This window comes from Eptatretus burgeri, chromosome 12 (assembly GCF_056783735.1).
Source record: "Eptatretus burgeri isolate ZD-2024b chromosome 12, Ebu_testis_v1, whole genome shotgun sequence".
Lineage (NCBI taxonomy): Eukaryota > Metazoa > Chordata > Myxini > Myxiniformes > Myxinidae > Eptatretus > Eptatretus burgeri.
Genome location: NC_140972.1, coordinates 63,752,404 through 63,770,146, shown reverse-complemented (window position 1 = coordinate 63,770,146; position 17,743 = coordinate 63,752,404). Strand labels below are relative to the sequence as shown.

Here is a 17,743-nt window from a genome sequence, read left to right as displayed (position 1 = left end):
GATACTGTTACTGCTGACATGGACATCGACTCAAAAAGGACTCGAAAACACTGTTGGGTTCCCCTTTTATGAACACCATTTTTATATACCAATTTCCAAAATCGCTGGGAACACGTCTTTATATGGCAGTTGTAAGTTAGAAACACGTTCATTTATTTTTTTGTCGACCGGAAGACGTCATTGGAATACGTCTACATACGTCAATGTGTGTTGGGACTACGTAAAGAATTGGTTCAAAGCACGTCAAACATAAGTTAGAAATAAGTTTCGCGTAAAAAAGACATTACCGCGACGTGTTTCGACTTATAAGTAGCCTTTGTGGACGTGTGTAAGCGTCCGCATATCGTGTGTACAACTTATCCCCATCGCATGTGGAACGTGTGTCATACGCCAAGTACGTCGTAAAATTTTGAACATGTTTAAAATTTCTTGACGTACTCTACTTACTACGACGTATGATAGCGTACTTTAGCGTTCTACTCAGGTATACCAAACTTACTCATACCGTATTTGACGTGCCCCAACGTTTTAGACACATTTTTCTTAGGTCGGTATACGCTGGCAAGATCGCCAAGGTGTGACCACGATGTTGACACTTCCATTTCTACGGCAGTTATGATTTGAATCGTTGTGCGTCAGCCTTTTAGTAGGCTACGTCACGACATCGTCGGCGATGCGTGCAACGCGCTATGCCTAAGTTAGACTATCGTTGGGCATAGGTTGTGTTGGCCGCCAACAGGTTCAGCATTCGTTGGTATAAGTTATCTATAACACAACGAAATGTTCTGTGTCCGTTACTAATGCGTTATACATAAGACCAAGTCGCTATGAATACGTCCGAATCTTTAAAAAAAAACATCAAAAGTTCAACGTAAGCCAGCGTTTTACATAAATTTTAATACGTTGCCATCGCTGGCTAAAACGTCAAGGTGTGACCGGGCCTTAAGGAGAGTAATACATGGAGATAGTATTTCAGTGAATTGTTTTTTTTAATGGTTGTAATTTCTGCTTATTGAAAACAATCAAGCTTTCTGAAGTTGATGCACAATATCATTGCCTGTCTAGGTTATATCTAAACAACATTCATGATAATCAAAATTCCAGGTCAAATTTGAATCGCCCAGATTTCGTGCACTGAATTTCATGGAATTCCCACGTTATATTTCAAACGTTTGCAATATATGACCATATTAAACCCATACTCTTCTTTGTATTATTTTTCTCAGTCAATGCCACTTCAACAGAGACATCTGTTACAACAACAAATGAAACTGCAGAAACCACAGAGAGTTCCACCACGGAAAATGCCACCCAGACTCTCAGATCGAGCACGATTTCCGTTACATCAAGTCATGCAGCTTCAACATCGCCATTTGCATCCACTGTTCCCAGCACAATGGATACATCGCAGATGATGACCACAACACTGACTCCAGGTGTGTGCACAATAATGATGGTTTGCTTTTCGAGGGGGAAAGGGGGGGGGGGTGGACAGGGGGAGAGGTTATGAGGAAAATACGTTCCCTCTTTGCTTTTTGACCCACCTGTTTTCATACAGCACCAATCATGCGGTTTCACTGGAGGGACTAAAGGTTTCCTCTCCGTCCATCCATCTGTCCCACCTATGGTTTTTCCAACTTTTTCCCCATACCCTTTAACATATTCAACTGAAACTTGGTGCATGGCTTTATTATGATAAGTTACAGAACAAGTTGGAGGTTCAGGGTGTATTGTCCATTTTTCAGGGAGTTATGGCCTTTTTGAACTTGGAAAATATCACATCAGTAGAGGACATATTGCAAAGCAATTCTCACTCTTTAAATTTTTTTTTTTTTTTACTGATAATATTATTGCCGGCACTCCAGCCAGATAGGTGCTTGATATAATTACTGTTTGGGAAATGGTAAAATTCCAAATTGATTTTGCATGATTGACTGCTTGGTCAAATAATAACTGGCCCTTCTCTGTTATTTTTGAAAAGGGCTCATTGCTTTTACAGTACATTTTAGCTTGTGTTCATTCGAACATGGGATTTCAAATCATTCTCTTTTGCTTTCAGCTGTTTGTATTGTGCTTGGGAGAGATAACAAAACTTGTCAATTCATCCACGTTCCATATATTTTTATTACCTGAACCGACTGCACATTTCGGTCGTATTTATTGATCCTCTTGATTTTTATTTCTCAAAATAATGACTGCTTGTAAAGTCTAAGTGAAAATCTTGTGATGTTTTGTTTCGCTGTTGTATCATATTCGCTGCAAAATGCAAACTTTGACATTGCACCAAAAATCAAATTAGCCTGTGAGTCTATTCTTGGCTTATGCTTGTTAGTCTTTGTGAGCATCTGATATTTCAATTTTTTTGATTCAGAAATGTCTATTTGAACGTGTAACTTTCCTGTTTGATCATACAGTAGTTTGAATGAATGTAGATGTATCCAACTGTCCTTGCAGTTGTGTTCTTCATCTGTTTGCTTATATTTATTTATTCATTCATTCCACACTGCTCTCCTTTGAGTCATGTCTTTGAGAAATAATAAACACATCTGCACATGATATACAGGGTGTTTCAAAAAGAGTGATGCAACTTTAAATGTTGATTTACAAAGAAACAGAAACCTCAGGAAAGTGAACCACACATTTCTTGAAAGCTTATGACGTGGTGTTTTCTATCACTGATTGCTATTGCATTAAGTCACTGCTATAGTTAGTGAGAGCCCAAGGCCTGAAATTGGCATTAACGCAAAATCCTTGTAATTGACATTCTCGATGTGTGCTCCTCCGCGGTTCAGACAAGCATTGATCCTGACTCCAAAGTTCTGTCCAACTTTCCTGTAGGTCTCATGTGGCACTGCCTGGAGATAGTCTGACACCTGCTTCAGATCATCCACTGTGGCAGGGCTGTTGGTGTAGACAGAGCCTTTGGCAGCCCCCCAGAACCAGTAGTCCAGAGGGTTCAAGTGTGGACTATGGGGTGCCCAGTCATGAGCGGTACCCAGGGCAATGAGGTGGTTTCTGAAGAGCTGCCGCAGGAAAGTGATGGTGTCACCAGCTGTATGTGGTGGTGGTGCACCATCCTGCACAAACCAGGTCATGCCGAGCTGGATTGAGGTGACCTTTTGGGCTGGATCATTATGGAACTTCTGGAGCACAGCTCAGTTGCGCTCACTATTGATCATCACCATCCTGCTGTTGTCATTCTCAAATCAGTAAGGCCCTAGCATTGAAGGCGCAGAAGCATGTGACCTTAGGCTCTTTCATGTACCTCTCAGTGATCTCCTCAGGTGGTTCTGTCCCCCAGAAAATGTTGTCGTTGTTGATGGCACCGTTCAAGTGGAAATGAGCTTTAGCACTAAACCATATGAGGTTGATCCAGTTTGGGTACCGCTCCATCCTGTCACTGAGCCAATTAATTGTACGCATAAAGTCTCCTTCTCAAAGTCATCTTAACTCAGTTTAAGCCTCATAGACATGATGTGTGGAAAAAGCTTCAGTTCCTCAGTGAGGATACGCCAGACTGATGTTGGTTTGATGCCGAGCTCCCGGGAGCGCCGGCGGTGGGACTTCTTGGGACTGTCCACTGCAGAATCCCGCCCGGCGTTGATGTTGGCTTCGCTCTTGGTTACTGATGCTGGCCTGCTACTGTTACCCTTGCTCTGGCTGTGCACTGTGCCATTGTGCTCAAAATGTTTCACAATATGTTGAATGGCACAATTTATGGGTCGGCGGGTGTCTACATCTGATTTAGTCTCATACTACAGAGCCACCACTTTTGTCTTGTGCTTCACTGTCAATGGCATAGTTTAGCTACGGAGCTAGAAATCCGAGGGAACAAATACCACGATAACACCACCAAACCCTGAAAAGAAAAATGGTATAGGTTAAAAAACAAAGAAATGGCGGGAAGTCAAAGTTGTATCAATCTTTTTGAAACACCCTGTAAGTTCTCCCTTATGGAACGTACCTGGTACTTTAAAAGTATTAATATCATTTGAGAGGTGATATTGCACAAATATTCAAGCAAAATTACTCTTGAAAACTTTATAAAGATGAGATTGACCATTCCATGGATGGTTTCTCAAATTTCTTGATAGGGTAATTCCATGGGAAAAGTTACCTGGTGGCTATTTTTTGAAAGTACATTTTTCATTAAACCTTATATACCATATGACAGATCATGAATTGAAAAAGTGGTTTAACTGGTTTTTATTCGTTGAAATGTGTCTACACCCCTGTTTTGGTCAGTCATTCATCAAGCAGTGTCTGTATACATTGTGGTAGCATCTCCGGACATTTACTAATAAACGTCCAGAGATGTTACATCCGTTACATTATATTTGCCATAGTACTGCCTACTCTGTATCATTAATTCCTCAAATAAAAACTGGGAATACAATGACGTACCTATACCAAGCTGCTATACCAGATTTAGTCTTCTGTCGTAGAACACTGCACAGAAATTTGTGAGCAAAACGATCATCATGCAAAAGGGGGTATTTTGACAGTTACGTCCGTTGCGAACATTCATCATACCGTAGCACTCAGGCAAGAATTCTTAATCTTATATAATTACCATTTCCTGGCACCTTTGTGTTCACTGCACAAAATAAACTAATACATTTGGGACGATAACCTTGTTCTTCATGAAATATTTTTGAGAACTGCCAATAAGTTCTGTCTGAATGTTGCGTCCGTTACGGTGGAATTACCCGATATTGTTTTGTTGCATGTATTATGCAGCTGAATGTACTTCCAATTTTTTTTTAAACCAAGATTTAACTACAGTTAAGGGGAATGGGGAAGGGGGATTCAACATTGTAATTAATGAAGAAGAAGAAGTTTTATATCATCCTTTATTGTTGTTGTCCCTGGTCTATGTATTTGGCCTGGTGTGATCTGCAAAATTTTAGGACACCAAATGTTTGAGTCTGCAAAATTTTCGTTTCGAATGTACATGTCATCGCGCTTGAAAAAAACCTGTGGCAGGCAAAAACTAGAAAGGGCAGTGGGAAAACCAACACCTGCAGAATTTTTCCTTTGCTTTGATGGTATTGTTGATGCAATACCAAATCAAACCAAAGCCAAATTATCCCGTTTTAAATAAACAATAATCTCGTTTAAAGTCATTAAGATTCAAAATTGCCAATGTTGATGTCTGATGAGTTTGTCGCGGCCACGTAGCCCTTTTTCATGAAGCTATACAAAGCATCAACCAAAGTTGTATGTCGTGGCAACATATGTTGAGTTGATCATTCATTTTAATTTGTAACTTTCAACTCTTCCTCATTAGGATGGCTTCAGTTGTTGTTGACCATTTCTTTTGATGCCAATATATTGTTTTGGAAATGGTTCCCAGGGGCTAGTAATGCATAAAATAGAGCAGATGTTTCCTTAATGAGTGTTTTAGAATAAGCGTGAAGTAATTAATTATGTTATTAGATATGCGTTGCTTTTATCTAGATAGAAAGGTGTACAACCCGTTCTAATGTTTGTTTCTGAAACTGCCATCCCTTTTGAATGATTTATTTGGTGTTTTACCCTTTGGAATCCATCATTTACCTACTTTTAAAGCATCTATTAGGCCTGGACGCAGCAGTTTTGGTGGGAGAACTGAAAGGTGGTATTAACTGGGGTATTTTACCTCAGGATTGTTGGAGTAGCATGTGGCGAGGGGTCACTCCGCCTCCAGACTGGGTTCCGGCCCAATAGCGAGCGAGAGAGGGTTAAGCACGTTAAGCACGTGTGGGGGGGGGGGGAGCAGCTCCACCGTCGAGTGGAGCTGCCGCGCGTGCGCGCGCACACACACACACACACACACACACACACACACACACACACACACACACACACACACACACACACACACACACACACACAGACATCCAGACAAATGCATGAAACACAACACAGGACTCTTGGACGAGACAAACAAAGCATGAAGAAAGTACCGTCACTTCCTGGGGCACTTTGGGTACCAGCATTGCCACAACAATGGTGCTGCCTTTTTTACCACCCATTTCCGAAGGAGGAGTTTCATCCTCCCAATGGATGGCAACCTATGGGGATTGTCCATGCTCTTAACCTTTTCAATGCTGAACGCTAAGCAAGGAAGCAGCATGTACCATTTTTAATATCTTTGGTAAGACTCGGCCGGGGTTTGAACCGCCGACCTCCCAGTCTCCGAGCGGACGTGCTAACCATGACACCACCGATTCGGGTGATTAGCCAATCTGTGCTCGGAATGAATGGCTTCACATTACATGGTGAAAATAACTGGTATCCACATAAATGCTCAAACAAGTTTGGTAGAGCAAAGAATCCAAGTACACAGGGTTCAAGTCTGATGATCGAGTCTGTGGGATGTGTTTAACCACAATTAGTTGTTTTCTTTTTCTCAAAATTATTCAAATAAAATCTGAAAGAACCATGGGATAAGTTTTGTGAGGCATAATGGAGACTCTAAATGAACCTATCAAAACCTTTTAGCAGTTGTTGGAGTAAGGGTCCAGACTGTTCAGGGCAGGGGAGGCCATACAAGATATGAAATGACCACTCATTAAAACTTGTTAGTCGTCATCTAGACAATGATCTGTCCGATGACTTTATTGAGGAAATTATTGTGTTATGTGTTTATTATTTTATGCATTATCGGCAGAATTCTGTTCATTAATTGATCTTCTGTCTTTCCTGTATAATCTTGGACATTAATGTGGAAATGATCAACATGCCAATTTAGAAGCCACAACTTTGTTGAGATGCATTTGGATGCCTTGTGCCTGAAATTGCATATCTGTGCCTTAATGCTCATGTTAATGGGTTTATTAATGCACCTCCTTTGGCTTGCAAAAACCCCTTTTGTGCTGATTAACATAGTGTACACCTGGTGTTGGCTTAATGATTATGGTCGCGGGCTTAGAATCCTCGGGTTCTGAGTTAAAATCCCGTTGAGCTGTTGAATTAATATCAGGTGGGGTTGACTCGGCCTGTCTTCCTTCCGAGGTCGGCAAAATGAGTACCAGCTTGCTGGGATGATTGAGTCATTTGAGTACCCTGTGTCGGAGTGGCGACCCGTCCAGGATTGTACCGAATAGCCCAGGAGACTGCTTCTGCAGCACCGACACTCTGTACAGAGTATGGGCCCAATGGATGGATGGAACGTAGTGTGATGGTGAAATTGTTTCCATTTTTTGTTTGGATCTTTTAATCAAGGTCATAAAGATTAATTTTTTTCGCCAGAGCATTGTAGTTACAACGGGCATAAAGCACAATGTATAACAGGCCTCTGCAGTTGCTCTAACCATATGATCAAAATTGCTCTCCTTAACATGAACAATTGGCAAATTGTCCCTGAAAATGCAACGTAGCATATAACTGCAGCCTATTCCTGATTTTGTCAGGTGTATATTTAATTGTGTTTTTCAATATTACCTGAAGGGCTCGTGTCAAGTTTTTAAAAGTTTTAAAAAATTTTTTCAAACTTACTTGGTGGTCTCTACCATCGTAACCACACTTGACAGATGGTAGGAAATATTCAGCAGCATTTTTTTTCACTTCTGCATACACTTCTGCATTTGTTTAACTCACTTTACATTTCAATGTATATTTAAACACTCTATATACACACATCTTCCCAAATAATAACCATAAACTGCTTTAAACCTTACACGATGAAATGTATTCATTAAATAAACATCCAGATCGCATCTTGGCATATTTTTTTCCACATAATTTGAGAATTGCAATTTTAATCAACACAATGCAAACTATTTGTACTTGGCCTACGCGTGCTTTAAATCTGATGCCTTTAAAAGCACACGTTCTGCAGCAGCAAATAAGTCCAGTCTATATTACCTTCAGCCCTGAATCCAGATATTTGAATGCACCCCTATACAAGTCGAGAGATGCTCACCTTCTTTTATCCATTGGATTTGTGTCAATTAACAATGCATTTTATTTGAGGCAATAACTTGCACCCTAACTATTTTCACAGTTGTAAATCGATGTTTCTGTTTATTCTCTCTTTTGATTTATTGAACATCAGTTATTCACTTGCTGTACTCACATATTGTATTGACCCACCCTTTCTTTCCTCCTCCCCTCACTGCATCTCGTTTTAGGTCCGAGTACAGATGCCATTATAATGGCTGCTTGTGTAGCTCTGGCTTTCGTCTTGGTAATCGCTGTAATTATGATCATTCTCTACATGCTAAGGTAATTCGTTTTATTTTTAAGTGTTCTTTTAAAAATGTATTCAATGGAATGAAAGCTTCACCCATATTTAAATCCAAAAACCACCACTTGCTTTTTAATTTGTCTGCCTGTCATTGATAGATTCAGAAAATGCAAGCACAATGGTTCAAACTCATTGCGCCTACCCAGTAGCCGTGGAGAAGATGCAGGTTGGCATTAAATTTTGTCAGTATGAAACACCATTACATATTTATATAATCCTAACTATTATGATGCACTTGCAAGAAAGTATTCTGCAAAAGCTCAGCAAGAAATGTAATGTGGTGGTGACATCATAAGCTTAATTCTATTGTAAACAAATGTAGTATTGCAAATATGATGTTCCTACAATGGACTTTTTGCTCTTGCCCACTTTCAGTACATTGGCCCTCCCCCTCTTTCATTCCTTCACCCCCGCCTTATTTTGCTCCTTCGGCCCCCACCCTCTTTTGCTCCTTTATCCCCCACCCTCTTGTCCTCCTTCGGGTACCCCCTTCCCTCCCACTGCCTTCGCTCCTTTGGCTCCTTCACACTTTCGCTTTTGCGACATCTTTATCCTTCAGGTGTCCTCTCATCCTCTGCCAGTCTTTGAACATGCAACCCACTGTCTTCTAATTCCCCCATTAGCATTGATTTCTGTTCACAAAAATACAAGTAACAAAATTTTAATCTGCAATTTTATGATGCTGTCATCAAACTTCTGAAGAAGTCCCTATTTGTCAGAGCTCTGATAATGGAAATGAAATTGCCACGGTGAGTCACTCCAGCATCAAATAGTCGCTTGTCAACATATGTGCTATTAATATTTGGATATACTGATAGTGTTGTTGCTCATTTAGTCCCTCATTGTTTAATTTTTTTTTCTTATTTATGATTTAAGATTTTAAAATGTTGGTATTCCAATCCGTGCCTTTCTAGCGTTTTTAAATTTTTCATATTGGAGGATGCTTTCAATCTCAGGACATGCCATGCAAACACAAATCTGAAAAGGTAGTGCATACAGTTTTTGATTGAAACACACAAACTCCAAGACCACAACACCATCCTCATGAACCGTGATCTTTGTCCACAGCCCCTGGTGTAACAAGAATGATGTAATGGACAAAATGGTGTCGCCACTGGAAACAAAGTTCATTTGTAGTCTCTTGCACATTCCCTTTCTTGGGAGTGCCCCCACTGTACTCATTTGTTGTTCATGGGCATTCCTCTTTGTCATTTAACATTTTATATAAAAGTTTGTTTCACTTTTACTCAAAGTCAGGTAACTCTAACGACATTGCTCACGCTGGATTTCATGTTTCTTAATGGGTTAAAATATAACACCACAAATGAACACGAAAATAATTCATCTATCTATTAAAGTAGCAGCAGTTTTCTGTCTGTCTGTCACGCTACGTCATTGTCTGGGACATCATTGCGGCGTAGGATGACTGACTTTACCCACAGCCTTTTTGATTTTCATGCAATTCAGGCTTAACACATCGTCAACCTGTCGTATTCACAATCACCATGTCCTACTTTTACGTTTTCCATTCAGTGTGAAACACAAACAAAGTGATTGTTAAGATAATCATCAAATATTGAAAGGTTAGGCGTCACAGGCCTTCCAATGACACAGTATGTATCGACCTTAGGCCTCACTTTCAGGCCACTTCAGGTTATTTTTTTTCTGGAGCGATCGATGCAGTGTCCCGGACTTCCTGGTGCCGATATACTCCCCGGGTTTGTTTTTTTTACTGGGAGAGTTGAAGGAAGTGCTCCATTGCTTTTCACTGCCCAAATGAAGGTCTTCCTCAATGGCCAACAAGGGCTTTTCCCACAGGAGTAATGAATTAGCTGAGGTTTCTGAATACAATAATATAGTTTTCATAATATTAATAATAACCCAAGGTTAATAATAATAATAATAATAATATAGTAACTAGAATTGTAACATTGAAATTATTTTGTCGTGACTGCAAAGTTACTGAACGAAAGTGGTGTATTATTCATAACTCAATGAGAAGCCGTGTACTGATAACTGTGAACAACCTGTACCTACTTTGTTGGGGTTGGGGGGTAGGGGAGAAAGTTGGAGGGGGAGAGAAGAAAGTTGGGGTGGGGGGAGAGAGTTGGAGGGAGGTGGTCATCAAGGCCTGCATGAAAAACTCTCCATTGTGGTGACATTTCGCAATGCTAAATTTAAGAACAAATATAGTGCCTATAGAAGTCTACACCCTCTTTGAAAATTTTCACCTTTTGTTGCCTTATCGCCTGGAACTAAATTGCATTAAATTAGACTTTTTCCACCTTTATTTACCCAAAGTAGCCCACAACTTCCAAGTGAAAAACAAATTCTACAGATATCAGAAAATTAATTAAAAATACAAAACTAGAATATCTTGGTTGGATAAGTATCCACTCCCCTTATAATATAAATTGTAAATTAGCTCAGGTGTAACCAATCACCTTCAAAATCACACACCAAGTTAATTGGCCTCCACCTATGTTAAATTGTAGTGATTCTGATTATTTCTGAATGAAATCAGCTGTTCCTGTAGGCTTCCTCTGCTGAGTAGTGCATTTCACAGCAAAGACTTAACCATGAGAACCAAAGCACTTTCAAACGACCACTGGGATAAAGTTGTGGAAAGGCACAGATCAGGGGATGGGTATAAAAATATTTCAAAGGCCTTGAATATCCCTTGGAACACAGTCAAGACAATCATTAAGAAGTGTAAGGCGTATGATACCACCAACACCCTGCCAAGATCAGGCCGTCCCTCCAAACTGGACCACCAACAAAGGAGGAAACTGATCAGAGAGGCTACCAAGAGGCCAAAGGCAACTTTGAAAGAACTACATGCCTTTATAGCAAAGACTGGTCACTGTGTGCATGTGACACCAGTACCCAAACACTCCACAAGTCTGGCCTGTACGGTAGCATGGCAAAAAGGAAGCCATTACTCAAAAAGCCCATCTTGAGTTCCGCTACCGCTCTGCATAAAATATGTGAAAAAAACAGATCCTTTCCAAACACCAATCAGCCTGCTCCCAATCATCAGTAAGGTCATGGAATCCATCATCGCTTCTGGCATTAAATCCTTTCTCTTCTCCAACGGCAAGATTTCCGATCAACAACTTAGATTCAGACCGGGTCACTCTACCCTGGACATGTTGCTTCTGCTTTCCCAACAATGAATGAAGGTCCTCAATGCCAGAAATGAGATCAGGGCCATCTCCCTAGACATATTGCGTGCTTTTGACACGGTCTGGCACCCTGCCCTGCTCACCATATTCTCTTCTTATGGTATCCTAGGCCATCTCCACTCATGGCTCACAGACTTCCTCTCCTGTCGCAGCCAACGTGTGGCCCTAAATGGAGTTCTCTCTTCCCCTCTTCCTGTTCAGGCTGGAGTTCCTCAAGGCAGCGTTCTGGGCCCTGTTCTTTTTCTGGTTTTCATCAATGATCTCAGACTCTGGAAATTCCTCTTTATCTCTTTGCTAATGACTCTCCCCTCTGCCGTACCATCTGTCATCCCTCATAGCGGCAAGCAGCAGCCTATTCACTCTCTGCAGATCTGGATGTGGAAACCAAGGCATTTAGGATCATTAGTATCTCCCGCAATGAAGCTGAGTCTTTGGGTCTCACTCTCTCACCGCAGGCAGGACAGTGGCCTTTCTGTCTTCTACTGTCTTCTCTGGCCTCACTGCCCCTTCTCTGTGAGTGATATTTCTGCAGGGTGCTCAAGGTCTGCCAGCAACCCCCTTCTGGTGAAACTACCAAAATCAAGAATCAATGCTCACCTTCACTCTTTCATTCCTCTTTTTTCCCACCTCTGGAAGAAACTTCCACACTTTCTTCAATCCCACTCTTCCCTCCAGGTCTTCAAAACAGCTGTTCACCACCATTTCTTATCTTCCCCCATCCAAAATCATGATCTTTTCGTCCCCGTTAATCCAACCCAAACCCACCTCCTTCAAATTCCCTGAAGTGTCCATCTTGCTTACCCCGTGTACCCCGCGCCATCCCTCTCCCTTCCACAGATCTCCTAATGTCTCTGTTCCCATAGTTTTGTGCTTCCCTCTCCTGCCCCTTTTGTCTGCTACTCCCTTTGTTACACATTCTGTGTTGGCTCTTATACGAGCCTCGACATTTTATAGATTTTTTTTTAAAAAAGAGTGAAATTTGGAGTGTTAAAAGTTCCCAAGAAATGTTTTTATTATATTATTATTATTATTTATTAATTTAAACTTAAAATGGACTCATTTGGCTCAGTAAAGAAAAGCTTTTATAGTTCATTAAAACAAACTTTGGCTATTTGTAGATATTGAATTACCAGGGGCCCCCCATCCCCTTCTTTCCTCCTTTGAGAACCACTGAAATAAAACTTTTTTTTACTGATTTATCATTATTGTTTGTCTTCACAAAACATGCATGTTATGTTGCCAATGGAAACAAAGGCGATGTCCTGAGAATGCCAATTCACAATATTTGTTTTAGTGAGGTGTATAAAACAACACGTTTTTACCTGATTGTCACTTTCATTCACCATCATTGACACCTTCATTTTGCAATTTATCATTTATTTTCACTTCAACGTCTGATCTCTGGGAACATAAAACAAATTCACAACATTATTTTTGGCAATGAGTGTGCAGATGACTAAAATTAACGCTAGTTGTTAGCAGTAAATATAAACTTCCGGGAGCATGCGAGGAAGCGCTTCATTGTCTATACACCGCCCAAATAAAGGGTTACATAGATTACGAAGTCGGTAGGAATTCTTAGATATCGTATGTAGGGATGGCATGGATACTCCATAGGTTTAATACAACACAATCCTCAACAAAAAAAAACCTACCAATATACAAATTTATAAACCTGAAATGTACCAACCACCCAGCAGGCACACAACGTTGTTGCAACGTCGTTTGCCAGTTCTATCCTGACGTCAGAATTGGGTCAGTGGGAAGTTGTTTTTGCAACACCCATGACATCGGTTTTCAATGTTGTGACAACGTTGAAATCTGACGTTGTTGCAGCATCATGTTCTGGTTGTACCTGACGTCAGAATTGGGTCAGTGAGAAGTTGTATTTGCAACACCCATGACGTCAGATTTCAACGTTGTGACAACGTCAGATTTCAATGTTGTCACAACGTCAGATTTCAATGTTGTTACAACGTTGAAATCTGACGTCGCTGCAGCGTCGTGTTCTGGTTGTACCTGACGTCAGAATTGGGTCAGTGGGAAGTTGTATTTGCAACGCCCATGACGTCAGATTTCAACGTTGTCATAACATTGAAGCATGACGTTAGTTTTCAACTTTATCACAACGTTCATAAAATGGAGTTTTTGTTTTTACCCTTTTCTTTGCACACCAAAGAAACGAACATTGCAGTGCATGACACCCTTCAGCTTCCAGCTTGATGGAGCCCTCGACCCGTAGGTCTGGTGCAAACGGAGCACCGCTGTTCTACCGGTGCCATTATCAAAACATTGAAGTTGTATTGCAACATCATTACATTGCACAGTAACACATAATGACCACAACTTAACAACAACTGTAATTCATGATCATTTATTATCACGTATCACGCAGAGCATGATTGCGGTAAAAATATACAAGCAGTATTAACAATAATAATATATTTATTCGTACCAAAAAAGCACACTCAAATACAAATGTACAATAAATAAAAGTAGATACCATTGCAATTGAGAAACATATACTAAAAATTGGGAATAAAAAGAAATACCACATGGGTAAACATCATAAATACCTTTTTGACATATTCACTTTGTGCAAAGCACAGTTAACAATTCAAATTCAGAAATTTCTGCTCCAGAGAGGAACTGTGGAGCTTCTTCTCTCTCAAATATAATTGACTGCACAAAGGCACCTTTAAGTACAATAACATCATAATGCAGTGTTAGTAAAACTGCTGATAATTCTATGCGTGCATACATTAAATGGGAATTAGAAGCAGAAAAGGTATTGACCGATAACTTACATTTATATTAAATGTAATTAAAAGTTTTAGCTACTGATGACATACTACCCATTGTTACAAGATTCATAATTAAGCAACCTCAGGTAAGAATTATGAGAAGACTAAGAACCACATATAAATTTTGCTATACGACATAATAGTTGACATTCAATAGGTAGAAATTCAGCAATGACTGGTAAAAGAGTACAATATGGGTCCCACTTGGGAAGTCAAACACCTTTCTGATAGAATTTCTCCATGATATATATAATTTAGAAATATTCTTACTTGTTATGTCCCACAGCGGGCATCAATAGAATGAGTATCATCTGTTTAAGTCTTTATGCATCTCATTCTATTGATGCCCGCTGTGGGACATAACAAGTAAGAATGATACTTGACATGATATGAACAGTGCATAAAATTATATAAAACTGAATTACAATCAGGCAAATCAATGAGACTAAATATATATCGATGTGTGTGTATTCATACAAAGAAAAAATAAAAATCTAACATCATTAAGTATGAAAACACAATTTTGAATGCATCTCACATAAATAATTCCAAAGCACAAAAAAATTAATTTGTTGGGTGTTTTCAATCTTAATTTCACAAGAAAATAAAATAACTTCATTCTGCATAAAAGTACATGTAAATATTTTCACAATGTAAACTTAGGCTGGGTTTCCAACATACAACATTACAATTAACTATGCTGCAAATTCTTAATAATCAAGGACGTGGATGGCTGGCACAGCATGTTGCTGTTACTCGTTAATATAACACTAGTACGCGTCCGTACGTGCATGCCCGTACGTGCAAAAAAAAAACAACAACTTTCAAGCAACCACACATGCCATTCCTTCGTTCTCGTAAATGAAGACTGGATTGGGGCATTGTGTTTATCTATAAATGCGCATAAGAAATCTACAAATTATGAGAATACAGTAAGTCATCACTATCCGGAAGTCCGTACATTGTAACCCGTAATGGGGAACACGGCTGAGGATCTCTTCCCCATCGGCCACGCCTACGCAGTTGGTTTGGTAAATAAATGGCCATAACTTGGGAAGCACTTGTCCAATTAATATCAAACCTTGAAAAGGCACACACTCAGGTCCCCAGCAATATAGCTGGCAAGTTTCAATTAGATCGGACCAGTGGTTGTCGAGAAACAGCGGTCGCAGACACACACACACACACACACACACACACACACACACACACACACACACACACACACACACACACACACACACACACACACACACACACACACACACACACACACCTGGAATTATAGATAGATGAGGGCTTGTTCCTGCCCGCACCTCCACACCGATCAGGGGCATATTTCAAATGTTGTGATATGGCAGTGTCCACATCCGCCTCCGTTGATGTTGGCTGAATGGACATGGTACTGTCTGAAAAATAATAAGAATTTGCACTTCGTATATATTTGGCTTTATGATCATCAAACAAGACTTGCAATGTCAATTACGCTCAAGTCATGCACATTATAAACTGTCATTTAGCAGAATTCATTACCTCTGACAACTTTATAAAAATTCAGGTTCCGGAAAGGTCTCTTCCCATTCATTCCACACAAATTGTATGTGGACATCATAGCATTGGACATCACCCTTATTCTAGAAAATAAAAACAATTTAGTACACCAGTGTTCGAAGCAGCTTGTAACAAATTTTAAGTTCCACTGCCCTTAAAAAGCCTCAATTAATATTATTCTTTATTATATAAAGTTGTTTTCATGTCTTTTGATTTAACCATTTTACCAAAGGAAAGCAATTGTGCACCGAAAAACTTGAACAATTTCCTGAGTGACAAACTACCGCAATGAAGGCTTCATTGTTGCAAGCGGAAGTTTGTCGGCGGCCAAAGGGTTAATATTTTTTTTTATGACAAAACCACATTTTTCGGCGAACAATAACTGACAATTGTTTTCCTTTAGCCTTTGGTTAGGCCTAACTCGTTAAAAGAGGACATAAAAAATAATATATTATAAAAATATATATATATATTAATTAAGGTTTTTTTAAGGGCAGTGGAACTTTAAATTTGTTACATTGCGGTACAATGCGGAATTCGTCAGACCCGAACGGCCGAAGCATTATCCACACCAGAAATATATTTTTAAAAGGTTCTGAACCAATTAAACTTGTCCAAAGTAATTTTTACAGTCCCCTTTATTTGCCACAGACCAGTGTTTTTTTTTTTTTTCACCAGGCCCGCAGAGAAATGAATTGATTCATTTATTTACCGTCGATTTGTACACACGACCAGGGCCATATCAGCAACAGCTAAACGTGATAAACGGATGAAATCGGGTGCCGGAGGATTCGATCGTCAGATGCATGTTCAAGTCCAACGCTCGAACCCACTCGAGTGCCCCGAAGGGCCTGGGAGTTTCCATTGAATGGAACTATATTAGATTCCTGCACAACAGTAACAGGAACACATCATGGATTCTGTGATCTTAAAAACTTCCAAAAACAAAAGCTAAGACATAAAATCGATTTATAATATTATACTTACCAAAAATGATCATGGCGGAAGATAATTTTAACGATAAAAGCTGAAGTCTTCTGCAGATTAAAGCAGATTGTCTCTGCCACACTCAGAAACAGCTGAAAGTTCACAAGTTTAACCAAACCTTGCAAATGGCGGCTCGTGATGCGGGAATAGCAATTAGCCAATCAGATCTCTCCTCCAGTGAAAGGCAGACACAACCACACACGGCATGAGGTGGCAAAGCGCTCACCCTGGAAATACATGACTCAGAAAAAAAGTTTTGGATAATCGCGCTGCGGCTGTACCACGTCGTGATCTGGTTGTACAACCAAGCGGCCGATTCCCGACATCGTGAATCTTTCATACTGACGTCGTGTGCCTGCTGCGCAGTCATCTGTGGAGGATTTCACATCCAATAACATCATTAAACTTTAGGACAACATCACTGAGCATCAAAACTGACCAACCAAAAGTAGCCCGTTTGTAATTCTTCTTATACAATTCATCTTATTATTATTATTATTATTATTATTGTAATAATAAGATAGGTGACATTATTAGTGTTATTATTAACTCTTATTATTAGTTATTATTACTCTTATTATTAGTCTTCTTTTCTGATCGCCTAACTCAACATTGGTTTCAGCTCAGTACTTGGTTTAAACACATATCGACTGCATTTTACAGTGGGAGGTCCATGACTATGTGAAATTTTCACAACTTGAAAGGAGGCATAATCGCATAACTACACTTTGGAATATGAAGGGAAAAGAGTGGTGGGCAGACAAGGGTGGGGGTGGGCCCATGGTGGTGTGTGTGTGTGTGTGTGTGTGTGTGTGTGTGTGTGTGTGTGTGTGTGTGTGTGTGTGTGTGTGTGTGTGTGTGTGTGTGTGTGTGTGTGTGTGTGTGTGTGTGTGTGTGTGTGTGCGTGCGCGCGCGTATACGCGTGCGTGTCCTTTAAGCTTTCGAGAACTTTCCCACTTATACAAGTTTTCAGTAGAATTGAC

The 17,743-nt window shown here is 40.0% G+C and overlaps 1 protein-coding gene across 4 annotated transcripts in view; it reads left to right on the top strand.

Moving 5' to 3' along the window:
• PTPRA (protein tyrosine phosphatase receptor type A) overlaps window positions 1-17,743 on the top strand; it is a 215,885-nt gene that overhangs the window by 139,845 nt on the left and 58,297 nt on the right. For all 4 annotated transcript variants that reach the window (XM_085848261.1, XM_085848260.1, XM_085848258.1 and 1 more), the window contains 3 exons: window positions 1,227-1,436; window positions 8,118-8,211; window positions 8,332-8,399. In XM_085848261.1, coding sequence (XP_085704387.1) covers window positions 1,227-1,436; window positions 8,118-8,211; window positions 8,332-8,399 — 372 coding nt within the window. The remainder of the gene's footprint in view (window positions 1-1,226; window positions 1,437-8,117; window positions 8,212-8,331; window positions 8,400-17,743) is intronic.